Here is a 26,707-nt window from a genome sequence, read left to right as displayed (position 1 = left end):
TTCACCAAGTGCCAGGGAAATCGAGGCTGGTGGCTCAGCTGTGACACAGAGCTCGGGTCTTTGGGATCTTGTTTGCTGCCATGAGGATTCCAGCTGATATCCCATCCCTGGAAGTGCTCAGGGCCAGGCTGGATGGGCCTCTGAGCAACCTGATCTAGTGGATGGTGGCCCTGCCTGTGGCAGAGGGGCTGGAACTGGGTGATCTTTAAGGACCCTTCCAACCCAAACTATTCCATGGTTCTGTGCTAAGTTGGTGTCTCAAGCCCGGCTTTAGAGGATAGATCCCACATGGAAGTCAGGCAATCTCCATGAAAACATCCCTGCTTATACACACTGGGCTAAACTAACAACCCTTTCCAGTTTGCTTCAGTTGTCATTCTTTTGGGAATAAATCTTCCCAGATTAAGCCAGACATCTTTCCCTTACACCGTGCATTTTAGGCAAGAAGTTTTGGTATGTCTTAGGGCCAGGGAGAAAGCTCTAATCCTCTCCCACCACCCACACAGCTCCCATATGCATTTTGTGTAGCCACAAGTCAAATTTACGAATTCCTGGATACACACTTGGGGATACCACTTTGGAGTCACTCTTCTGGGAAACAAATGCAATTCAGCTGTGTCTGATGCTTTAAAAAAAAAGTCTGGATGTTCAGGGAGTTAATTGTGAAATGATTTAATGAAGCTATGCTCAAACTGACATTTAAAAACAAAAGGGAAGCTTTCAGTGCTTTAATGGCAACTGTAGGGGACTTGTTCCACAGTGAAGGGAGTCCAAATAACATCCACAAACAAAAATCAATCTAATCGAAAGAGCAAATCCCTTTGTGTGCTTTTCAAGCTTATTATTTAAATGCTATATGCAACCACTGCTGGATGTGCAAAGAGGTACTCACTCCTCAGACCAAGGAAAGCCTACATTTTAAAGCTTTATATACTGTTCAGGAGACTTGCACAGGTTCCAGGGGGCATTTTTAAAATCTGGTAGTTCCTCAGAGGTTTTCATTGCCTTCTGCTACACGATAGTGCATCAACTGCAAACTCAGCAAGATGCTCTGGCTCGCTTGGAAATTGAAATGGGTTTTAGTATGAGACAGTCTGGTAAGATTGTGAACACGATCTTCTAGAATCAGGACTTCTGGAATTGATCAGCAGATTTTTGTTGAGTGAAGAAGTTGATTCATTCCCTCCCCTCCACTCCTCGTTCTGACCTTAGACCAACACTGGTGCTGTCAGGAAGGCTTGACACTTTCCCAGGGGACTTTTGAGTCCTATCAATAAGATTCAGTGGTGGGATCTAAAAGGTTAATGTTTAGTCATAGTTATCACTGAGCACAGTCAGCAGTGCCTTACTATTTCCTTGCCTTCAGAACCGGGAAAAACAAAACTAGGTCAGTGTGTACTTGTCATTACAGTTGTGACTCAGTTTACTGGCAGTGTTTGGTGTCAAAAAAGAAAAGAAAAAAAATCCCAACAACATTTTAGCACTAATCTTAATTTTTACGATACTGTCATCGTGTAAAGAAGCTCAGAGTGTGTCTGGCCAGATTTTCAGCTGGCAGAAAAATGGGTATTTCTCCTCTGAAGGGAGCAGGACACCCATCGGTGTCTGCTTGGGGCTGGTCACTGGGCTCTGTGTTCAGGAGACAGCTGCCACGTTAATGGGGAATGGAGGTTTTCTCAAGAGCAGCCAGTTAATGGTATTTAAACAAAAGATTAGGAAAATAATTACTGTTTGTTAATTAGCCACGCTGATGACTAAACATATAGTTCTGTACATATTCAGGCACGCATCTTCCTTTTGGTGAGGGGTTTGAATAACAGTGACTCGAGTTGTAAACAAGCATATAATTTAATTTAGGGGAAAATTTTACAGAAAAGTAGATTATAGGAAATATTTTCTAAGAAAAACTATGACATGTAAACCAAAGCCCATGGAAGCATTGGCCACATAAGCAAACTGAAGTTTGAGGCGTCGCAGGCAGGGTTTGCCAGGAGGACCCACTGGGCTCCATTCAGTGTGTCAATCAGGACCAACCCTCCATTTCCCTGCGTGTTTATTTTTTCCTTAACTAAATATTAGCCTTCAAACAGCCAGTGCAGATTCACCAGAGTTCCATAAAAGCCTGACAAAAAGGTGTTTTCCATGGTTACGAGCTGCTGGAGCGCACCGGTTCTGGGAGTGTCGCCGGGCTATGGCTGACTGCCCCGCAGGGCTCGAGGATATTGGAAAGTCACTAATGCAACAAAGGCAGGAGTGATGTTAAATTTTGGCCAGACTCTCTCCTTAGCCGTGTGGAAGAGAATGATCCCCCCTCCTCCCGAGGAAATGGAGTGAAAGGGGTTGGCATTTGCTCCATTCTCCTTCCCTTTTTTGGTCTAGCAGAAAGCCCTCAGCAGAAACAAAATGCAGTCACGGCCCAACCAAAAATTGGAATATGGCCCTCCTGAGGGGTGCAGGAGCCAGGAGCAGCTGTTCAATACAGCATGGCCTCCTGGGAACGAGAGCTAAAAATCACAACAAGGTGGTTAATGATTCTCAGAGCAATAGTGAAACTCTCCAGCTGTGACATTAACCAAAACATGAACATTAGTGCTGTCCAAGGAAGGAAGAGCCCCTGGAGATGCACGCTGGGGATTTGCCACTACTGGGTGGCCAGGCATGCTCTGGGAGCTGACAATTTCAGCTGTGAGTCCTGCCCCTTTGGAAAGCCAGCATTTTCCTCTGTCAGATGGCACAGTGGAGATGAGATTCACAAGGTTTGGGAGGTTCATTTTTCCTCCAAAAAACCTTTTTCAATACAACATATCTTTGATATCAGAAGACCCAACATTATCTTATCTCAGATCTCTTCTTGATTTTCTTTGGTTGGCAACCCATTACAAACACAACACAATATTTTCTTGAACTTGGCAGTTTTGGGGTTTTATATCTCACTGCCCAAAGCAAACACCACCTCCACAACATTCCAGTTGGGCTTTATCACTATCATAATTAAATCATTCCAGAGCAGCCTAAGATACTGCCATCCTGTACACCCTGACTTTTAAACGGCTTTTTAAAACAAAGTATTCTTTTCTGAGATTCACAACTCTTAACTTGAATGAACTCATTACTTGTTAATGTCCCTTTGAACAAAAGAGTTTTCTTGTTAAATGGCATTTGTGTCAAGATGAGGAGAATGATCTTGTGACTGTAGTACAGGATTCATAAAGCCAAGTGCCAGATGCCCTTGGGTCACAACATCCTGTGGAGCTCTCCAGACTCGGGACAGAGTGGCTGGAAAGCTGGAAAAGGACTTGAGGATGCTGGTCAGCAGCAGCTGAACATGAGTCCAAGCGTGCCCAGGTGGCCAAGAAGGCCAAAGGCACCTGGCCTGGATTGGCTCTGGTGTGGCCACAGGACCAGGGCTGTGACTGTCCCCTGTGCTGGGCACTGGTGGAGCCACACCTGGAATCCAGCAGAAAAACACTGACATGCTGGAGAGTGTCCAGGGAAAAGAATGGATCTGGGGAAGGGTCTGGAGAACCAGGAGAGGCTGAGGGAGTTGAGAGGGCTCAGCCTGGAGAAAAGGGGGCTCAGAGGGGAACCTTGTGGCTCTGCACAACTCCCTGACAGGAGAGGACAGCTAGGGAGTAGTAGAGCTCTGCATCCAGGGAAAAGGGACAGGACAAAAGGAAATGGCCTCAGGTCACACCAGGGGAGATTTAGGTTGGATATTGGGAATAATTTCTTCAAAATAGTGGTCAAGCACTGGAGCAGGGGCAGTGATAAGAGTCCCCATCCCTGGAGGGATTTAAAAACCCTGTGGATGTGGCACTTGGGGACATGGGTTAGTGGTGGCCTTGGCAGTGCTGGGGTAGGGGTTGGACTCAATGATCTTAAAGGTCTTTTCCAACCTAAACATTTCCATGATCCTGCAATCAGATTGGCTTTCTCTCCCTTCCTGTGCTATGCATTGACTGAGCACCTTCTGGGCAAGTTTGAGCTTTCTGTTCACTCCTTTCCCCCTCCATAAAAAAGAGAGCTGACTCTATAATTCAATTTGCTGAAATTTGCAGTTCCCTCTCAGATCCTCAGCTGCAGAACGCACTGCAGTAGGAATTGTTCTACTGCACCACATTCCTCCAGTCAATCCTCTTGCTGCAGCTTGAGAAACGGGACAACTCTTCACATCAAACACATGTACCTGTCATCTTGGTCTGTAAAAGGGAGACCTCGTGGTACATTAGGTCATCACTCATCCAAATCATCCTTACCAATCCTTTTAATCCAGAACGATGATAAATTACACACTCCTGCTCTCAACAGCAATTATTTCAGGAAAGTTTGTTTAAAAGTAAGATTTCCCTACTGCGGGCAACTTTAAAACACACAACATCCCCAAAACTGTTTGTTTGTCTTGTCTTTCATACAATTTCTTGCCATTTTGGCTAAATATCAAAGCTGTCTGTGTGAGCAAATGTTCTTTCTCTGCCAGCTCTTGTTTTGCTTGTTCCTGAAGTGAAGCATCATAGCAAATTTGTGGCATCACATTCATTTCCTTGGCTGTGGGCTATGATGTTGCAGACAATCCTTAGTGAATTCCAGTAGCAGAAAGAGCAGGCTGGGCAGGAAGCTGTTGCTGTTCATGCCCAACAGGACCCCTCTCAGCTGGTGTGAACCAGGGTAGGTCTCTGCAATTCCCATGGAGCAAAGCTGATAAAATCTGGAGATCTGCCTAAGAGAGCTGGCTGCTGTTCCTCATTCCTTCCCATGCTTTGGCTTTTCCCAAATTGAAGACCCCAGCATAGGCTTAGCTTATATTTATGCTATATCATAATGTGACCCAGCTTTATCCAGTGAGGCAGTTTGCCCCATCCTAATTCTGGGGCAAAGTCTAGGCATCAGACTTCCAGGAATCCCACCTCCATGTCAACCAAGGGTGTTTATCTGAAGACAGTAAGATGCAGCTGGAAGTTGATCATGGTCTAAGCAACACTCAGTACTTCTCCCTTTCCTGAAAGAAATCTCCCCCTAACAGGGAAATGTGTATTCCATGTCAGCTTCATATTCTGAGCCAAACTGGCCCCTTCCAACCCATAAACATCCCAGGACATTTTACAGCAAAGAGGGAACAGCACCTTGGGAGAGTCCAGTGTAAATCCTCTGCATATTTGTCATTTTGGTGCTCTTCCCTCCTTGGCTTCAGCAGCGCAGTTATACGGCCTGGAGGAAATACCAAGCTGACATCTGAGTATTTTCAGAAAGCAAGTTAAACATGGTTTGGAGCGGAAGGAAGGTGTACATAGCAACTCACCCAGCGAGCTTTGAGGGGACTTTTGTGCATATTACACACTTTTCAAATGCTTTCGAGTTTTTTGTTTGAACAGAGAAGCCATTTCAGTCAGCATTCTGCTGGTTCCCCTTTGATTTTCTACCAAATATCACAGCAAAAGTATCTGCCAGCGGGGAACTGTAAACAAGATCTTGAGTTCCTTCCCTTCTGGGTGGAACTTACCTGCTCCAAGGGATTAAATGGCCTCTCCACTCAATCTGCTTCTTTAAAAGTAGACCAGGAGAACCAAACAACAGATGTTTGATTTTTGAGCTCTAAGTTAATTTTCCCCACTGTAGAAGGAATTCTTAGTCTTGCACAATATTAGTTCGTGAGTTAGTTTTTAAAAAAAATACCTCCACAAAGGACAGCATAGAAGATTCTTAATTCAAGGCACTAGCAACAGGAAAATGCCCTTTGCAAATGTGTGGCTTCTTTGAATTATTAACCAAATTACCGTGGTGAAAGGTGATGAGAACATCTCACCAGATCCACTCAGTAAATTTCTTCCTTGATTTGCAGGTAGGGGGAACATCCAGCTTACCTGTTCATAGTATTCAAGCTGTACCATAATTTGCAAAACCATCTCAGGAAGATGAATTAGTGCACGTTAAAATTCCTTTAAGACTTTGTGAAGGAAAAGTGTTCCTTGCATGATTTTTGCAAGTGTTATTTTCTTGGAGAGAAAAGCTCACCTCACCAGAAACAAGTGGGAAAAATTCCTTTTTAGAATCCAGGAGGGCCTTATCTCCCCTCATATCAGTAGGAAATGAAGATGCACAGTTCCTGGGGTGGTTTCAGAGAATCTTGATAAAAGGGAGTATTCTGATGAAACCCTAAGAGCTAAGAGGCATCACAAGACATTTGTGAGACTTGAAGGATGTGGTTCTGCATGTCCTAGACATGGGAACTCATCACCCAAGGGCTTTGTGGGAGGCAGAACACCCACATGGGTCCAAGTGCAGATTGGGCATTGGGTGAGAAATCCCTCCAGGCCCTTAAATGCAGGAAGTCCCTGAGCTGAAAATAATCAGAGGTGGGAAAGAATTGGAGAAAGTAAATATGTGACCTGTTTTGGTTGCATGTTATGACTTCTAAGAGAGGTGACAATGGCCAAGGTGGAGCATTGGTCTGATTTGGCACAGCCTTAAATCAAAGGCTCCTCCAGTGTAATTCCACTTCACCAAACATTTGCCTTCAGAAAGGTAAAAGAGTTTCCCCCCCACAGCCAACTCAGTGTCTTCTCTGACTCTTTAACTCGCTTTAGTTTTCTGTAACGTTGAGGCCTCATCATTATATTTAGCCTGACTGGAATCTGGCAAGGAACTTTCCTTTTACTATTGTTTTTTTGTCTCTTGATTGGATAGTTAGGTTGTCTGGGGATTTTATTCAGCAGAATGCATTCCCATAAATATATTCAAAATAGATAGGAGCCCTCTTTGTATTAAGGCATCTATTTGCGTTATTTGAATTTAGATCTAAACATGCAAAAAACTGAGGAAGAGAGAAGATTGCTTGAGGGTTTTCAAATGAGAGGAAGACTAAAAATGCATTGAAAGCTTTTGGATGTGGAAGTACGTGGCATTGTGGACAGTTGCAGTGGAGAATATAATGCAACAATAAAATCATTAAAGTACTTCAAGTTTGGAAGTAATCTGGGTTCTTGGCTTGCATTGCATTTAATAGCTTTACATTTATGGGAGCCACTCCAGTTTTTAAAGGCAGCTTCAGCCTTCAGACTGATTGCACTTACCACCCCAGTGAAACTGCAACCCATTAATTTTTTACCGAAAGGATCTCCCTAGTTTGTCAAACACATCAAGTGAACATTTTAGAGAGTGCAGACCACAGCAGTATGAAAACCAAAACTTTATATCCAGAGAGAATGCTGGATTAGCATGAAATAAAGGGTCTGATTCTGTTAATGAGCACTTAGGTAATTTCATTGCTCTACAAAACTCTGTTAAAAATAGAGATACCAGACGCTGGAGTGAAAACAGTCAGGACCTGCAGAAATCTCCTGTGCCAGCCCATCCTGGAAAGGCCTGCAGTGGTTCTCCTTCAGGTGGAGAGCTGCCCACCCTCCCCTGAGCCCACATTTGGGGCCGTCCCCTCTCCCAGCAGCCCAGTCCCCTGCGTGTCAATCCCCCCCACCGTGAAGCCCAAACCTTTCCGGTGTCTCAAACCAAACTCTCGCTCTCTAAAACGTTCGCACATTTCTATGTCAAACATCTGCTTAGGTGGCTCTGAGACAGTGTGTTTTGGTGTTGTTCGTGTGCAATCTAGTGCCGCTTCCTCAACGCATGTGTCCCTTCCCTTCACAGCCTACTCGACACCCAGCACCTCCCCCGCAAACCGATTCGTCAGTGTTGGACCACGGGATCCAAGCTTTGTAAATATCCCTCAACAGACTCAGGTGGGCCGCTTTCGACTTCTCTGTTTGCCTGCAGCCTCTTCTCCTCCTCCTCCTCCAGTGTCCTCTAACGTGTCCCCGCGGAGCAGCTGCACTGCCGCTGTCACTTCACCCACATGGTCTCAGTAACTACAGTGAAATGTCACTTGCAGTTTGTTTGTCTGTTGTGGTTTTTTTCCCTTTGTTTTTTATTTTTATTTTTATTTTGGGGCCTGTGTGGTGATAATGCTGCTTTCATAACTGGAAGGACCTCTCTCTGCTTTCTAAGGTGTTGGCTCCCAGCACTAAGTTGTTTGCTCTAGGGCCGGGGTTTCAAAGGCTTTGGCTCCAACCTGCTCCCCTGGCACTGCATTTAATTGTGTTTAGATTAGATGGTAGGGAGAAATCCTTCCCTGCAAGGGTGGGGAGGCCCTGGTAAAGGTTGTCCAGAGAAGCTGCGGCTGCCCCTGGATCCCTGGGAGTGTCCAAGGCCAGGCTGGACAAGGCTTGGGGCAACCTGGGCTAGTGGAAGGTGTCCCGTGAAACAAGATGATCTTTAAGGTCCCTCCCAACCCAAATCAGTCTGTGATATGCAAAAGGAGCTCAGAGAGACCCATCAGGTAACAGTGCCCCGTAGTCCCCCAGCAGTGACTGCTCCAGTGACTTCCATGTAAAAAAAATACTCAAATTCCTGGTTGGTGATTTGCATGGTGGGCTTTGAGCGAGCAGGAGATTTTTGTGATTGCGAGCACATCTGTTTTCCTTATGCAAAGAGAAAAAAGTCCAGTTGAGGCAGGCTATAAAGCTGGGTTAGCTGAATTCATGGTCCTGCTATGGTCAAATCAGAAGCTCAAGTAAACATTTGTGTTTCTTTAGGAGAAGGACGAGATTTAAATGTGCTTTTTCCAAGCTGTATCAAATTCCCAGGGTCGATTAAGAAAATAGTTGTTGGCAGTTTTGTTAGCAGCTAATTTGAGCCAGATGTTGAAAAAATTAAGTCTGGGCTTAATATCACGTTATCATGGGGGGGGGGGGAAGGTATAAAAAAGTGAGCAGAGTTAGTGCTTTAGGACAACTGTAGTTTATAGTTTGAAGTGATTGCTTGACTACGTTGCAATTCTTTTAAATGCCAACTACACGAAATATTTGTGATTTTGTTTTGAGCTGGTTGCAGTGACTAAAAAGCAATAATTCAAATAACTGGCAAAGTGGGCATTACTACCCTTGGCTCTTGTAAGTTCTTTCAAATGGTTTATAGGCTTCTGAATAATTAGTGTGCAGATTAATGGCTGTCACATGGCGCAGTAGGTGCATGAAGACAGACTCCTCGTTGTGATGGCTTCAGCACCTCCACTGTCACTGAAACACAGGTCACTCATTCCCAAAGATTTCCAGTTTACAGGGCTGCAAGCAGCTGCCTGTGAGCACAACGTGGTTTTTTGCTGTCTGCTCTTTGTGTACAATTTGTTAGGGGCTTTAGTTTATAGCTCTGTGCACAGCACAGGTTAAACTATATCGAATCTCAAACCTTCTCTGCATTAAATAGGGTCACAGAAAGTACAGCAGCAATGCAGAGAGGGGTTTAACCCATCAGATTCTGGGGTTTTTTTTTCATGTCTTAACAAAACTCAGCCTGCACCCCACTTTTCCAGCCTTCTGCTTTATGGGGTTCTTGGGTGTGACAAGTTCTCATGCTCCTTGCCATTTAAATCATATTTCTCCAGTTGTTTTGGAAATAACTGAAATACACAGAAATATGCTGAAATCAAGAAACAGGAATGTTAAGGTGTACTGCTTAAGTCCTTAAGCATTTGGTCTTTTCGTTCATAGCTCAGGAAACCTGAAACCCTTTGGAGAATGCTGCTTACCTTTTCCAGAAGACTTGAAAAACTCCTAGTTGGTAAATTGATTATGTAGTAAGACACAACAGTATTAAGTCTCCAAAGATATTTAAAACTTACTTGCATTCTGCAGCCTAAGTTTCCCAGATAAGTTTGTTGACTGTAAACTTTTATCCTCCTTATTTATGACTTAAATCATTTTAAAGTGCTCTAGCGTTACTTTAAGTGCTCCTCTGTAATGCAGTGTAGTGAATAACAATGCTGTACAGTGAAAAACAATACTCAAGCACAGCTTTCAATTAAAGTCTAACATGCTGCAGTGGGCAAGGAGACTGACTTCCAGTCTCTGACTCCAGCTGCATCTCCCTGCTTCTATACATCATTACACCACCACAACCCACTTGATACTAAATATATAATTTATCAGCAAACTCACTACTTATTCATGAAAGAACTCTGAAGTTGACTGTGCTTTGAGTCAGAGAAGTGAGGTAGAAGTGCTAACTGCAATGATTTGGGATTTACATAGCATTCCTCTAAACAAAGACAGGCTTTTGTGCTCTTTTTTGCAGAGCATTAGTGTATAGAACAACCACTTAGGATATTTTCAAATTGAAAATTTAAAAACACATAGGACTGTGTTATTAAAAGCAGCTGGGGTGGCTTCTTTCCATCAGGGTCTTTAGAGTACATCCAGAGTCAGGCTAAGATATAGGTCCTGAGGACCGCTAACAGCCAGGGACACAGCTCCCTGAGACAAGAGGAAGCAGGGAACACTCCAAGCTTCTGCAAGTCAAGCTTAAATATAAGGGTTAAGTGACTCCTTGCTGCTGGAACAATAAAATAAAAATGAAGGCTGTATCTGAACATCTGCTTTTTAAAAACTATGGTCCAGCTACAACCCATATGAAAATATTTTGGTCAGATTTTTGGTGGCTCTGATGTTCTCTTGGTGGAACATTGCACTATAAGCACTATTTACACATCATCATCATCATCATCATCACTAGTCTTCAAGTGCTGCAGAAGTGAGTCTGTGCACAGGGATGTGGCAGCTCCACAGAGCAGGAGTCACAGTTCCCATACATGGGCATTCCCAGATCATTGGAATAAAATCCCAGGCAAATGTACAATGGGCTGGAGCAAGGATCATTCTGTCCTGGGCTGTTTCTAAACAACCAAACCCAGTACATGCCTTTCTTAATCAGTTTTAGAAAAAATACCAGTAGACATTTCCATCAGCACTATGTTGTGATTTATGTCATGTTGTGGCAAATATAACCCCTTAAAGGAATTTTATAGAGTTTTTATAATACTCATTAAAAAGCCATCTTCCTGTGTCAGCAAAGGTTGCAACAGGGCAACCAGTCCATCACAGAAGAGATGGGGAAATAAACTGCTTTAAGTCAGTAGTTCTGATTTGGTAACAAAAGCCCCCAAAGGGCTGTTGGCTTTGCCTGCTTTTAGCAGTTGCCAAACTTTTCAGTTGGTTTGGTTTTGCAGCCACTGCTTACACTATCCATCGCTGTGCCACTCCACTCACTGCACAATTGTCCTGTCTTGGGGGTTATTTGAATCTAAATTTCTGTTTGAGCTATTAGAAGCAACACTTGACTTGGCATCCCCTGTATATGTTGACAAAAAGGCACAGGTGTTGTAACCTTTGCTTGATAAATCATTTACTTTTGCTACTTGACTTGCAAGCAATATGGGGGCATCAGCTTTTTAACTGCCTTTTCCATATGCAAATCAGAAATACAGGATGCCTGGGGTGCAGGGGGCTCTGGTTTCAAAAGCAAGTTGGTCAGGATACCTCATGACTTAGTAATAGATACGTCTCTCATATTGCCAAGGACTCGCAATGCAGAGGGTGGTGGAGGGATGGGGAAGTCCCCTCACATTAATTAGGGACGAGCCCCTTGGAAGCACCAAGGTGAACAAAGGGGGCTGCATTTTGAGGTGGTTCTTTCCTAAAATTAATAGTGAAACACAGGCTATGGGCTGGGAGTGCATGCAGCTGGGAATGCTAAACCAGCAAGCAGGGGCCAGGGCTTGCCACTCACCACTCCAAATGCTGTTTGCTGCTCTCTAATGCCCTGGCTTTGCTCTAGGGTACAAAATTCCTTTAGGGATCCACGTGCTCTGTACTCATCATGCTGCAGCTCCACTTCACACTCAACATTGTTTACTATGCTGAGTCCTGTTTGCCACCTACTTAGCCTACATCTTCCTGGAAATTGTACTTGAGATGCTAAAAACAGCTCCTGAGAAACACATGCCTGCTCCATCCAATCGTTCCTACCTGCCACTGGCCCATGTGCCCTACACAGGGAGGTTGTGAGGATGCAGGGAACAGAAACTGCTTCCTACTGCAGGCACCCAGGCAGAGAATCAGCCACTTTACCCTGTGAGAAAGGGATTCCTGTGGCCCTGACCAGCTGTTCCAGGAAAAATACCTCTCTAGTGTAAACACGCTTTATATCAGATCCATCCCAGGTAATTTCTAAAAACTTAGTTAAGCACAAAACCAAATATTTATTCTTTTGCCTTTCTGTAGGAAAAGATAAAACTTATTTCTAGAAGGACAGAAGTAGAAGCTCTTCCTGGTTCTGCCTTTGCACAATCCCAAAGCACAGTCAGATCCTGGATAATAAGCAAAGGCCTTGTGTTTTCACACTTTCCCTCGTGGGGCCCTAGAGCCACCCAGCTACAAGAGAGCTCTAGATAGAGCTCATCCTTTATAGCACGCAACAACTGAAACAAAAGGCCTGTAGCCTGACTAGAACACTGAAGTAAAGTTTAAGAAAAATCCCAAAAGTCAAACAAGCTTATCTAGGCAGCAAAATAACAGGTATGAAAACCAGCAAGCTCAGCAGAACAGCCTTATAAAGACCAGGTACAAAAATGCACCCTGTGAAATACATCTTTAAAAGAGCAATATTAACTTAGGAGGGAAATCACTGAAGTTTAGCAAAGTGTTTATAGTACAAGGAAATTGCTAACTGCTTTAGATCTTCTCCCGCTCCCTGCCCTTCCCAAATTAGACAGTGGTATCTTTGTAGCTTTCTCCTTTTGGGCTTTTATTTATCTCCAAAAAAACCACCATATGCCTCAGGTGCATCCACAAACCTAATTGTACAATTACTTTCTTTCCCAGAGACAAGGCAAAGCTTGTTTTGCTTCCCCACAAGCGATTTTTTTTTAGAGAGCAAACTGCAACCTGCAATTTTTCACTGGCAGCACTTTAAAACAAAGGGCATGAGAAAAAAAAATGAGCTGGATGCTGTGTCCTGCAGGATAGCAGATGTGAGCTCTGTCAGACCAGGGGGGAGGCGAATTCCAGAGGAGAGGGTCCTTCTGTGAGAGCAGCCAGGCGCTGCTGCCCAGACACTGGAATCTGAGGAGCGAGTTGCAGGTGATGCCCCTCTCCAGGAGGCAGGCAGGGAAGCAGCCCTGTCTGTGGCAAGCCCCAAAAGTGTATAGGATCCATAGATCAAAGTCAGCATCTTGCCTGGGAAGCTGATGCAGCTCCTGCAGCGCTTCGCTCCTGCAGCTGAAACGGCAGAGCCGCTCTGTGCCCAGGTTCCATTGCCACCCTATGGAAGAAAGAAACCAGTGCACACATTTTTCTCCTCTGCACAAATCCGTGTGTGCCTGGCTGCAGCGGGATTTTCCATCCCTGCTGCTCACTGCCACCGTGCCCTGCCCTTTGCCCCCTCCCAAGGGGACACTGAGCCCCACGCAGCTCGTGGCCATGTGCTTTATTAATGAGCACCACGGGCTGCCTGGCCTGGCTGCCTGCACACCCTGCTGCCTTCATTCCAGTTCCCAGATCCCAGGAATGGCACTGGTCAGACAGGCAGGACCTGCTGGCCCTGGGGGACAGGGGTAGGGCAGGGTTTGGTGGCACTGTGCTGACAGCTCAGCCACCGCCTCGCTCCGCACACGGGGCAGGGCAGGGACACCTCGAGGGGTGTGTGGGGGACATGGCAGACAACATGAGAGGCTGCAGGAACCACACCAGGCCTTTTGTTTTGGTGGTTTTATTTGGGTTTTGGGGGTTCTGAGCAGAGCTGTTTATAAGCTAGGTGAGAGGTACTTATTGCTCAGAGGACTATCACTCACTATCCCTCCTCAGGATCAGAACACTCATCCTCGAGGCTGGATGTGCTGCATGTATCTGAGTGTGAATGGAGATAGAAAACACTAACTTGGAAGCATTTGTTAGGCTCAGCCCTCTAAGAATTCCATATTCTGTACAGTAACCTCCCTAAGCCAGGACATGTGTCCAATTTCAGCTGCAAAGCACTTCTAAGCACACTTGAATGTTCCTTTTCTTTCTCTTGGCCTGTCCAGCAAATGTAGTGAGAGGTTCAGAATACGATTTCCCTGAAAAAATAACATCTTTATTGTGTAAAGAAGAGAAATTTGCATTGATCAGGTATAAAAACTGTTTTGGGGTGTGAAACTGCTACTTTCTGCTGAACTTAGACGGATCACTCTGCTCCCAAACCCTCCAGGGATCTGTGGATTTTCCCCTATTGGCAAAGGAAAGTGAGGGCTGCTCTCCTCCAAGACCTGGAGCCCCCTTATAATCACTCAAAGTTTTGATCTCTGTCCAAAAAGTGCTTTGCTGTTGCACCAGTGGCATCAGGCTACTGACACATGACCTGAATTTTGGTGCTGTGTTTCCTCTTCCACCCAGGACGTAGGAATACCATTCTGAACTTGAGGGTGGCCTGGAGATGGCTCTGAAAATGCAGTGTGAGCCTAGAGAGAGTGTGGATAGGAAATTCCACTCTTAGGTCAAAAAAGAAAGCACATATTTCTCTAGAGAGGTGAACATTCACAGAAAACTTCCCAATGCCATCATGTGGCTGCATCTTCAAACTGGGATGGAGCCAAATCAGTCCCAAAATGCCTGGGTTAGTCCTCAGCAGGGGAGATCCTTGTTCCTGGGCTTTTTCTTCCTCCTCCTCCTCCTTGTAGACTCTGGTGAACAGTTCAGACTCTTTTTGGAAACCAGCACTCAGCATCCTATTTCCAGTAGATTTAGCATAGAATTATTTACAATGGACATAGAAGAATTTCCCAAACTAAGCAATTAAACTTACTGAGTTTTCCCCCTCCTCACAATAACCAGGAAGCCTGTGTGTAAGGCTGCCTTTCTGTGGGTTTTATGGCCATTACTTACTCCACAGTGGGGGAGAAGAAAGGGAAGGAGTAAGTGTGGGCCTGGTGGGAAGAGTTGGCAAATGCAGAAATATGATGAATGAGCTGGAGAGATTTAATTTCTTACTAAATTCTCTACAAGCTGTGTAACCTTTCTTTAGCTAAACAATTACTCTAAAAGGCAATGATTTTCTGTGTTTTCATTGAAAAGTCTTCATAATAACAATGGCCTATGTTCTCCTTCTTGAAGAACTTCTGCCAAAAAAACAGTTTTCTTTTTTCCATTCAGCAGGAAACTTTCTTTTATTTTTATTTTTTCAATCTCATATTCCCTGCTAACATGGATTTACAAGGCCTGCCACTTACTGCATGGGGCTGGGAAGAAGCTTCCCCTCAGGCCAAATCATTTTGGTCCATCTCCTTTGTAGGGATTCTTGCAGCTTCCTCCCAGGAGGACTGCAACCACTGTCAGAGACATAATACCAGACCCAAGTGGCCATTTAAGCTGACAAAATGTGACATTCCCTGTGTTCACAGGTCAGGGGACGTGGGAGGGGATTCCCAGATTTGTTTTTCAGAGGACAGGCAGCAGTTCTTGCTGCATTGTAGTGGGTGCAGTTGTGGGGAGCATGACTTTGGTGTAGTGGGGGAAAAACCATCAGGTGTTTAAATTCACAGCTGTCAACATGAAGAAATGAGATGAGCTGATCCTCCCTGAGCCACAGGGTCCAGTTTAGGGGCTGATTCCAGCCAGGTGGAGTCTTGGAAGGGCTTTGAGGGTGCAGTATGGGGAGAGCACTGCTCACACCCCTCCGTTCACACACACAAATGAAGCCAGGCTGGGCAAGGTTATGGTTCTGTGCCCCTTGCTGCTGTTGGCTGGCTTGGCTGGTTTCCTGGCCACCACTGCCCACCCCAGCCTCCACAGCAGATAATGCTGTATTGGATTAGTCTGCTGCATCAGGCCCACGATCAATTTATTGACTCTGTCAGAGTGGCTAGTACAGTAATTGTTACAAGAGCAGAATAGAAAGCAAGAATGTGTCCACATAAAATATAAAAATGACGTTTTGTTCGTTCTTTCCTCTTTGGCCCTATAGATCTTGATGTGTTTACACAGTGGAGAGCACTTTACTTAAGTTAATCAGCTCCTTCTACATTATTAATTGCGACAGTTAGGGCGCTACGTGGCGGCAAACGTATTATTGAGAGCATTGATCCCACTGACGGTGTGGACCTGGGCAGGTTTTGTATTCCTTCCCTTCTTCCCAACTGCTTGAGGGCACTATCAAATCCCATTTCTCTGACTGACAATAGACCATCGATGCCATCGATCCCAGAGAGGGGCAGGAGGCTGCACACCAGAAAGAAAGGAGAGCTCGGGGAGCCAGGTTTGGGAAGGGGCTGTTGGAAGTTGGTGATGGCAGTAATTACATGCCTGGCCTGATTTCTCTATTTTGTAAAGAGTAATAATTTAAGAGCTGAAGTTTCCCAGGTGCTGAAAATTTGCAGAGGTGGCACGATGAGACCTTTTAAAATGTGTGCAGAATGTATACCCTTAAAAAAAAAAAAGCATACTGACTTTTTACAAGGGTTTTGGAAGTGCCTTTGAAAGACATTTCATGAAAGTTCAGCCTTTGCAGCTGATACCTATATGAGCTCCATAAATTCCACCCAGCCTGACAAACTCCAGTAGATGTCACATGTGACCTGGATGGAAAAGGTCAGCAGCTGAATTTATGGCTTTTGCATTTACTGGAACATTAAGATTTTTTGCCAGCTGCCATATATACTTTTTAAGAATTCCGCAATCAAAGGATTAGGACCACAGTCTACAATGAAGGTCAAAAATTAAAGGCCACAATCCCTACATCCTTCCCAATGGATAGGCATTAAGCTACCTCTGTTCTAGGAATCACCTTTGCTTAATGGCATTAACACAGAGGTCAAGGAATGAATGAGCTCCAGAGGTGAACACTTTGCAAAATAAGACTGTCCTGCTCTGAAATTAATAGTGAATTCCATAAAAAGGGACCAAAATAAGCATTTTCTTAACAGAGAAGGAGTCCTCAGTTTGCAGGAGATTCCATGTTCCCAAGACACTGAACGTCACCTGCCTCGTGCTGGACTGTCCTAGAGAAAAATAAATAACACAGACTGGGTTTTCAAAAGAAATAGAGCAAAAATTACCTCAATTTTGGTAAAATCCATTTATATTTTAAATTTAACAGAGGTGTCTGTTCTTAGTAAGGATTGCTAACAGCATGGGAAATTGCAGCTTTCAAATTTTACCTGGCTTTAGTTTAGAACAGCAAAACACATCTCATTTTAGGCTTTTGCTTTGTTAGCATTTTCTGCTTGAACAGAGGCAGAACTGGAAAAGTTTAATTTAAAACCAGGATTTTTAAAAAAAATCATATAAAAACCAAAAGGCTAAACTTAAAAATATCTTCTAGGTTTCCCCTTAGGTGCTTTAGTTATTAATATTCAACTTTGAAAACAGTACTGACACTATAATCATAATATTCTCAGGCATATTCACTTGTGTGACCCAACTGTTACATCACCTATACAAACACTGGTTATTACACATGAAGAGAGATGCAGCTGAATGCACTGCAGAAGGCACTGAAATGTAATTTTAATTACGAGATATGAGTAACCAAAGTCACAACCAACACCATGCAGCCACCTCTGAGGCTGAACACAATAATTTAGGAAGAAATTGTTCCCTGGGAGGGTGGGCAGGCCCTGGCACAGGTTTTCCAGAGAAGCTGTGGCTGCCCCTGGATCCCTGGAAATGTCCAGGACCAGGTTGGATGGGGCTTGGAGCAGCCTGGGATAGTGGGAGGTGACATGAAAAAAGACAGGCTTTAAGGTTTCCTCCACCCAAAACCATTCAAGGATTCTATGAATTTCTGCATTGCTTGGAGCAGCTTTATACAACTTTAGGTGTCCTTTTGTGCCTTTTCTGTAACTGCATCTTTTTAAATATGACAACAGAAAAACAACCTCTTTTTAAAGAAAAAAAAGGGATAAACTGAGATATGATATTTGTGTGTGGTGTTTTCATCTTGACATGTGCTAAACAATGAGATTTGAGATTTTGGAAGGACACTTTGACACATTATATTCCTTGTTTGGCTATTCCCTGGTTTGCTGGGGTTTTTTTAAGGGCTTTCTTGCAGTCCTGTAGGTTAAAGATCATGTCTGAGAATCTGTGGTATGGGACCCGGCTGTACATTCATTGAAGCTGATGAGAGGAGGAGATGGAAGATTTGTTATTGGCAGGAGTTTGTTTTAGAAGTACAATAACATTTTTGTTTAATTATGCTTCTCCTTTGCTTATAACTATGCGCAGTTGAGTAAATCTAGTCTTCTTCAGATAAGATAAAGGTTAAAATTCACATTTTCTCTATGGGGAGGGTTTGCAGTGCAGTCTTCATGTATTTCTGTGGAGTTTTTATTTTGTGGTTACAGGTATTAACTCTCAGTGACTCTAAAGCCATTTTCCTTGATGTAGAGATGGGTTTGGGGTTTTCCCAAAATACTGGTCTTGTAGGCTGAATTTTAAAGTTTAGACCAGGCTGGATGGGGCTTGGAGCAACTTGGTCCAGTGGAAGGTGTCCCTGCCCATGGCAGGGGGTTTGGAAGATTATCTGATCTTTAAGGTCCTTTTCAACCCAAACCATTCTGTGATCCCATGATTTCCCAGCAAAGGAGGTTCCACAGGCTCTTTATAAACCCTCTTCCAACAAGCACCCAGGGCAGAATTTGTCCCAGTAGTGGTAACTGCTTTATCAGTGCTGTTGATGTTGTGTGAGTCTGAACAGAGCTCAGATTCTTCTCCTGGAACCTCTTTGGAAAAACAAGGAGTAAAAGTAGCAACATTTAGGGGGAAAAAATGGGGGGAAAGAAAGCTGGAGGAGAGCTGTAGTTAACCATACAATGGAGCAGCTTGCTTGGGGAGTACAAAGAGCCACTTCTACACAGGCTATTTTCAGGGAAAAGCCTCACATTCAGTGACTCACAAAAGCGAAGAGGCACCTTTTGATTTTAAGTTCAAGGTTTACATTAGTAATTTTGTCTGTTTTCTCTGTTAGTATTAATTAAATTGAGATAGTTTAATTAGTATTACTAAATTTGATCATTAGTAGTAATTCATTCTGCCTGCCATACTGCACAAATATGATGAAGCAGAAATAACTAAATTGTTTAATTTCATCTCATTTAATGACTTTACACTCCACCAGGACTTTCATTGGCATCTCACAGTATGTGTGAAAATTGCTCCAAGCTAGGCCAAGACCCAACTCCCTTTAGCCAACCATGTCTAATACATCCCTCCTCATCCAAAGACGGATCATGTGCTGCAAAGCCTTTTCCCATTTCTCCAGCGGAGAGCTGGCAACCTCTGGAGCCTGGGGTGGTCTTTCCCTGCCCCACTCACACAGATCCTGTAGCATCCTGACCCCAATGGCCCCATGGATCTTTACAGGACTCATCCCTGGATGGGGTTCCCCACAGCACGATGGAAATCCCTTCATGGATCCCCACAGCTGGGTCCCTGAGCCACAAGCATGATGCACAACCTTCCATTTTTCTTAGAGCAGTTTAGCAAGGTACAAAGCATCAGGAAAAGTGCAGATGTCAAAAGTTCCCACGTTCAGGAGAGGTTTTTTTGTTCAGCTCAATGCCCTCTTGGCTTTCTTTTTTTAAGAGGAGTTTTGGGAAGGGGGGGTTTCCTGATGAATCAAGTCATTATTCCTCCAGCTCGCTGTCTTCTGTAATTTTGAGGTCAAAAGTGCCAGAGTTGCCTCTGTGCTCCTATTTCTGTCCGTGTTAATTTGGAGCCTGGTTTTGATCTCCTCGCCCAGTAACACCTAGGACTTGCCAAAACCCGAATTCCTCTTCCTTCTTTGCGGTCTCCAAACCCAGCCTTGCTCTACCCACCTCTCCAAACATGCTGCTGTCCCGGCCCCCTCATCCCGGGGTCCCCAGCTGTCCCTTTGCCCTGCCAGCCCCAGTGTTCCTGTTGCCCACGTTCCAGTTCCTCCCCTGTGCCTCCCAGTCCCACCGACCCGTCCCCTCCTGCTTTTTGCCCTGCTTTGATCAGGCTGGGCACACTTTGCTGTCCCCACAGGGCTGCTCATTTGTTCACTTCACCCAGACAGAGAGCACAGGCAGGGATCTGGCTTTTGGGGGGGGATTTTGGAGGGAGTGCTCGCTCTCCTGTCCAGCCCAAGTGATTCTCTCTCCTGGCTTTCCTCTGTGAGCTCTGAATTACCCTCAGGGCAGTCAAAAAAAAGCAGCTGAACTACCTTGGGTAGTTGTACATCAACTGTCTTTTGACCCACAATGGGTCTTCTCCCATTACACCACAGGGAGCCCCTGGAGAGGGCTGGGGTGGTGGATGGGTCCCTTACAGCTCCTGTCAGAGCCAGGATTATATGAGAGCTGGATGACCAGGGCAAGGAAAGGCCACCTCAGCCTTCAACCTCTGAAGGCTGCAGTCACCTTTCCCTCCTCCCTGCTCTCCAGTGGAGAAATGGAGGGGGGGCAAAAAAGGCTGAAAACTCCCTTTTGCACCCCAAACTGCAGAGCAAAGAGCCCCAGCCTCTGCAGCAGCTCGCTGGCAGAGCCGTCCGTCCCACCGGGAGCCCGGGGCCCCTCACGCAGCTCCGGTGGCTGGGCCGGCGCGGCACGGGCCGGGCCGGGGCCGGGGGTGCCGGGCGAGCCCCCGTGTGTGTGTACGTGTGTGTCTGTGCCTGTGTGCTCGGCCGTCTCGCTGCGAGCCCAGCCTGGGAGGCCCAGGCTAGGGGGTTGATTTTCTTTGGATGACTTTCCCCGATTGTCTAAAGCAATAAAAGTAAAGAAACTTTTGGGGGGAGAAAAACGGTGGTTGAGGGGAGATTATTTTTGCAGTCCTGGTGCGGGCAGAACTCCCGAGGCTTGGAGGGGTGGGGGGGGGGGGGGGGATGGGGTGGTTTTGCTCGCCTGAGGACTGCAGGAACTGGCTTAAATTGAATAAAACTGTAAGTACAGTACCGGGGACGGCGTAACAAGGAGTTCTGCAAAAGCAACACCACCGGAAAGCACAATGAAGAATAGAGCGGGTTACGCCGCGGTGAAAGTATGTACTGGTTGTTATAACACCGTGCCTCCAGAATAAATTATGTCCCTTTAAAAAGTAATACTTTAACTGTGGAGCTATATAGAGACAATTAAGACGATATTGTTCTCCTCATTTCCCTCCCCCCTCCCCTCCCTCCCTCTCTCTGCAGTAGCTCTGTGGAAACTTTTAATGCTGCAGCTTGAAACTCGGGCCTCTGGGTCTGAAATGCCTGAGAAAGCACTGCGGGCTCTAACTGTAAAACATTCCTTCGGCGGGCCCTGGAAACAGGGCGCGCTGGCGCAGGCGAAGTTCAGAGGGATCACATGGAAATGAGGGCTGGCTGCAGGCTCCCGAGGAGCGGTTTATTTCCCTTAAACCTGAACTTGAACTTGGGAAGGCGCAGCCGGAGCCTGGGCCGGGCTGAGGGCGGCCCTGAGGGGCTGGGAGCGGGGCCGCCGCAGGCCCCGGGCACCCTCCCTGGGGCTGGGGGGGTCCCCGGACACCCAGCGGCTTTTGTGCCTGGCCCAGGGGGGAGCTGGAGTCCGGGGAGCCGGAGGGTTTTGCTTTCATCCAAGCAAAGTGCTGGAAAGTCCCATCGCAGCAGTGTGTCTGCCGTCCCAGTTTCCACGGGACTTCCCGGCATGAGGTTGTAAGCGGCTCCAAGTCCCCGTGCACGTGTTGTTTCATAAAAGGAAAGAAATGAGCGAGATCTGCTGTAAGAAATATGGGATTGTTGCACTCCCGAGCAAACCTAACTGTGCCTCCAGCAGAGAAAAATACGGGGCTGTCTAAAAATGAGGTGTAGAGCGCAAAACTCGGCCCCCCTCGCAGCACATTTGCTTTTACCTCGAAATAGTAGATGTAAACCGTGAGGTGGGCTTAAAGTTGGTTTTGCCTCTTTGATTCCGTGCATCCTGCTGTTTCCTCCTTCTGTTAGAGAAGGGGGAAGCGAGGTGCTGATGCTGGCGGGTGTCAGCCAGGTGTGGTGGCAGGGGTGGCTGCTGTCCCAGCCACAGGCGTGGGGCGGCTTCCTCGCCTCCTGCCCACAGCTGGCCTTGGCTAGGGGGTCACATTTTGGTCATTTCTGATTACTCCCGAACAATTTTGGCTATGTTTATAGCAAAACTTTGAAAGGATGAATGGGCGAAAAAAATCCCGCTTGGCAGTAACTCAGGAAATATCTACAAAGATGTTCTTTCTGGAGCGAGATCTTATTTCAGGGTTTGTGTTAGGATCATTTTTATTCTATGACAGCACATAAAGAGAGCGGGACAGAGCAATGAGGTCTGGCATAGCTAAAATCCCTTCTGTGTGTGTGAGGTTATATAGTTTATCAATGCAGAAACCACTATGGGCTTGGAAAAGTAAACAGCTGGCTTGGGTCTGTGTGCTGCACTTCGGAGTTGTCTGCAGGATTTAAATGGCTCGCCTGCGATTTTCGGAGCGGGGCAAATATATAAGGTTTTCCTTTCAAACATGTCAGAAGGTTTTTTTGCAGCCGTTTGTTTTCTCTGTTCCTTTTTTATTTGTTGCGATTTTCCTTTCTGATTCATTCGGGTTTATTTTGCTTTCACAAACGGCTTCGCTGCCACCAGCAAGTCTACAAATAAATTTAAATTATTTAAAAAAAAAAAAAAAGTTTCTAGCCCACTCAGAAAACCTTATGGCAGCGACAAATATCAGAGAAAGCCATCGTCTCTCTCAAAGATTTCATCTCACCCTCCACTTAATCCGCTTGCTGTACCTCAGATCTCAAGTAACTTTCATACTGTGGGCTCACTTTAATGGATAGAATCTATTTTTCATGAAAAAAGCAGGAAATAAGCTGTCTTTCGTACAAAGATTTACAAAATGTAATCATTGTTGAAATATTCTCTTTGAACTGCCTTGTCCGCAGGGGTGTCTGGCTCCCAATACCCCCGTTTCTTTAGAACACCCTTACAAGTTCTTCTGGTAGATCAGGTACACTGGTGGTTCTGGTCTTTGATGTCTTGAATGAATGAAAGAAAAGCATAATAAAAGAGAGCTGTTGATCAAGCATAAAATACTCTTTAAGCTGACAGAATGGCAGAGTTAACACATTCTAAGCTGCTTTTAGGTTTTTCCTTTTTTCCTCACATTTTCCTGTGCTTTGTGTACAGTGGGGGTTTTTATTTTTTGAAAAGTCTCTGATCTATGTAGTATGCCGTCCTCTAACAAAAACCAAAATGGGATTGTTTCTCTCTCTTTCTCCCTTTCTTTTTCCTCTCTCTCTTTCCCTTCACTATCTTTTTTTTTTCTTTTTTTTAAACAGCAAGGGTTGCAGTTTAGCATGGCTGCAGTCAGCTTTCAGCCGACCACGCAAAGTTTAGAAGTTATTTTGCAGATTTCAAAGTCAATTTACTAACAAATAAGTGAACTTCATTGCTTGGTTTTTTAGAAAACTGTACGAAAACTGTAACTGGCAAAATGTTACCCAAGTAAAGGCAAGACCCTCTGCCTAAAAGCAATTTTGTAAACCAAAAGACGGGGCAGGAAAATGACCTCATTGTGAGAGAACTTTTCTTTTAGAGGCAGAGAAAAGGGAAAGTTTTCTTCCTGTAGATCTAATTTAGATCTTAAGTTCCCATACATTATTTATACATCATATTCAGAGTGCCAGCCTACTCTGCTGACTGGGTTACATTTCAAACATTTGCCATTGATAAGTCTTTGCTGTATTATATTCAGGCTAAATGCGAATATGTCATAGCGCAGTCAATCTTTAATCCGCGGAGCTCCAGGTCGGGGCAGCAGGGGGTCCAGCACTCAGAGCATTGGTTTATACTTAAGAAACATCTGGGGCCAGCTGGGACACTTTACTGGAACATTCAGATGTCTGGAACAACAGCAGGAGTTACTGTATGAGTGTGTTTTCATAGGTTTGGGAGGGTTTGGGGTGACTTATTTAAAAACACTAGCTGTTCCCAACTTGAGGTTTGAACCCAAGCAGAAATCTTGCCTGAAGTGAGTTTGTTGGTCCCGGGAGAGACGTGGTTTTGGACTACTATACATTTTTAATAGTCAGCAGGCAAAAGTGCATATTACAAAATTATTGCACGTAATTTAATGCAGTTTGCCACAACTGGCATTCCTGCAAAAACTATTGGATGCTGAGCTACTGTACGCATTGCCTGGAGACCAGTGTCCCTCCTGGGACAGGTTTTATCTGCCTCCAGACAATATAAATGTGCTCGGAGTGGGGCGGGTGACTCTCCCCGGTGCGGATGTTGGACAACCAGAAGATTCTCTCACTGTTTTATGTCCCTTTGGGGATGACCAACATGCTACTTACGTCCCTGTTGGTATTTCAGTCTGGAAAATATAATTACTAAATAATTAATTCCAGCTCTAAGAAAATAACTTCCATAGGCACAAAGGTGACCTTGTCTTTTATATTCACCTTTCGGTCCTTCACAGTAGGATCAGATTTTGGGCCTGGAGAAACTCTGGAGCAAGCACTAGAAGAGTGGGATGAATTCAGATGCGGGGTAAACCAGAGGCAGTTGCTGTGTCTGCAGGAGCCCTCCAGCCAGTCACACCAGAAGCTGAACTGCCACTGTCTCCCCTCACCCTGGCAACCCTTTTGAAGTGGCATCAAAGGCCCAGTTTTGTCCCCTTGCTTTCACACAACACACCGTGGGGAAGAGCCTTCCCGGCACCTCTCACAAGGTGATGCCAAAAGGCCCAGTTCACTGCCTAACTGCTCACATTCTCCTTTTATCTTTGCAACCAGAAGGACTCGTTACCCCAATTCACCTCCCCGGGGTTAATGTTCGTGAGAGCCTCAAAGTTCTTGAGGTGACTGAAATGTCATCCCCAAACAAAACAACGCTCCGCGCTGAGACCTCACAGGTGCCAGCGGCCGTGGCTTGGGTTCAGCTGGGCTGCCCAAACAGACGCTTTGCCGGCGAGCTCTAAAGCTGTGGGGTTCTATTTTATTTTATTTTTTTTAGGCTCTTATCACAGGTGGGTTTTCCCGCCCGGGCCCGTGCAGCAATCGCTTCCTGCACGCGCCCGGGGCAGCAACGGCCGCAGCAGCCGCCTTTGAAGTCCCCACGGCACCGACCCGTCACGCCGCCGGGCACACAAACTGGGCTTCAGCCTACAGAAAATGGCTATCACTGAGCAGGCCTGAGCCCTGAGTGGGTATGGGGAAGCCAAAGCTGCTGTGCGTGGAGTTTGTCAGAGTTTCAAACGTGTGAATGTCCTTAAATAACCTACATCGCCTGGAGAAATAAGCCAACTGTCACACCCAGTTCTGGATTCCACATTAACAACCTCCTTCCGCAGCGTTAAACTTTGCCCTTGAGGACTTTTGTTTAACTTCTTAATTCAAAAAACAGATAGGGAGGGTGCACAGCCCCGGCTTTCTGAGCGAGCTGAAAGGTCCCATTGTTGGGGCAGGAGATGTGCAGGTAGAAGCAAATGGAACAAGTTTGGGTTGGATTGCCGTTCTGGTTGGAAACACGTGAGCGGTGCTGGCGGCGAGGCTGGGGGTGAGGACGGCGTGCAGGATGGCTGGTTTGAGGAGGTTTCCATAAACAATGGGCCTGTTCCTGGCCTCCTGACTCAGGCAGAACCTGCTACAGGAGTCGATGAGGCACTTTGTTAAATACCCAGAATCATGGAATGTTTCCTTGCTGTTCTTCCTGTAGAAAGGATCTGATTGTCAGGGGTGGCTGGAGGATTTTTGAGTGTCTCTGCTATCTCCAGGAGTGCATAAGAAACAAAAAGACTTGCACTATCAGAGAACCGTAATTGCCATCTCAGACTTCCTGTTTAGGATTCAGTCAAGTAGATATTGTTTATGGATCATAAAACCTTACTACTGTGAGGATTCTCAAATACGAGTTTCAACTTTCATGGTGCTGTAAATTAGGGGAGGGGTGGAAGTGTGATAATACTCCTTGGAGAACAGTAAAATAGAGCTCTGCAATGGTTAAATGGAATTTTATAAGCACATTCAGTGTGGAACTGTTTTGCATTACATGAGTTGAATACCTTAGAGATGACACACATCTGCAGGCACTTTATTAAATCCTTAGTCAGCACTTTTCAACCTGATGAGATTACTTCTTCATTTGACTGGAGAAAGGGAAGCAAAGATCTCGTACCGGACTGCAGAATTCTTTCTGATGTTTCACCTTGAGCGCTGGAGAAGGACAGTGAGATGCTGGGCAGGACAATACAGACTCATAGTTGCACTGACAACTGTGCGGCAGCAATTTTACTGAGCAGGACCTTTAGCTCCAGTGGGTGCATTTAGCTCTAAACTCGCTGGGAGAACAGTACTGCAAAGTAAATAGAAGGGAAATAAAACACCGGCTCTTTTATGAAAAAGCACGGAGATAATATCATCCTGACCGTACTGTGATAGGGCCCATGATTTAAATGGAGATTTTAAATTAAGAAAGGCAACACCGCCTTCTCCGAGTGGGTGCAGTCGGATAGGTTACAGAACTGCAGGGATGAAATGGGTGAGGTGCTTAGGCATTGAGCAGCACTCTAAAGCAAGGCACAAAATACTTCAGCCATCTAAATGTAGGGATCCAGGCTTCTTTTTTTTTCCATTCTAAGCTCCCTAATCATGCAAAAAAACCCTTGATAGGTCCCAGCTATCGGGTCTCCAAGTGCCTAATAGGCTTCCTAGACGTTTTCATTTGAGGCCGGAGGTCTCCTCTCCCTAGCAGAGAAGTTTCACAGGTGCTCCAGAGGAACAATGGTGCTCTTCAGCCCTAATCCTGCAAGACTTAGACGTGTATAGGAGGCTTGAGGGGGATATGAGATCTTAATATTAAAATGATTAGCAGAAAAAGGAGGATCATTCTGTGTGTGCGCTTCAGCTGTAAGAT

General features: G+C 45.4%; 1 protein-coding gene across 11 annotated transcripts in view; it reads left to right on the top strand.

The window, feature by feature from the left end:
* NFIA (nuclear factor I A) overlaps nucleotides 1-26,707 on the top strand; it is a 244,444-nt gene that overhangs the window by 208,309 nt on the left and 9,428 nt on the right. For 8 of the 11 annotated variants that reach the window (XM_084211881.1, XM_084211877.1, XM_084211883.1 and 5 more), the window contains one exon: nucleotides 7,639-7,730. The exons of 2 other annotated variants lie outside the window; for them this stretch is intronic. In XM_084211881.1, coding sequence (XP_084068007.1) covers nucleotides 7,639-7,730 — 92 coding nt within the window. Of the gene's footprint in view, nucleotides 1-7,638; nucleotides 8,137-26,707 lie in introns of those variants that run through there. One more of the 11 variants, XM_084211875.1, reaches the window with a different exon arrangement.

The sequence above is a fragment of the Fringilla coelebs genome (genome assembly GCF_963513975.1).
Source record: "Fringilla coelebs genome assembly, chromosome: 9".
NCBI lineage: Eukaryota > Metazoa > Chordata > Aves > Passeriformes > Fringillidae > Fringilla > Fringilla coelebs.
Note: the sequence above shows the minus strand (reverse complement) of the source record. Positions and strands in the feature narration are given on the sequence as shown.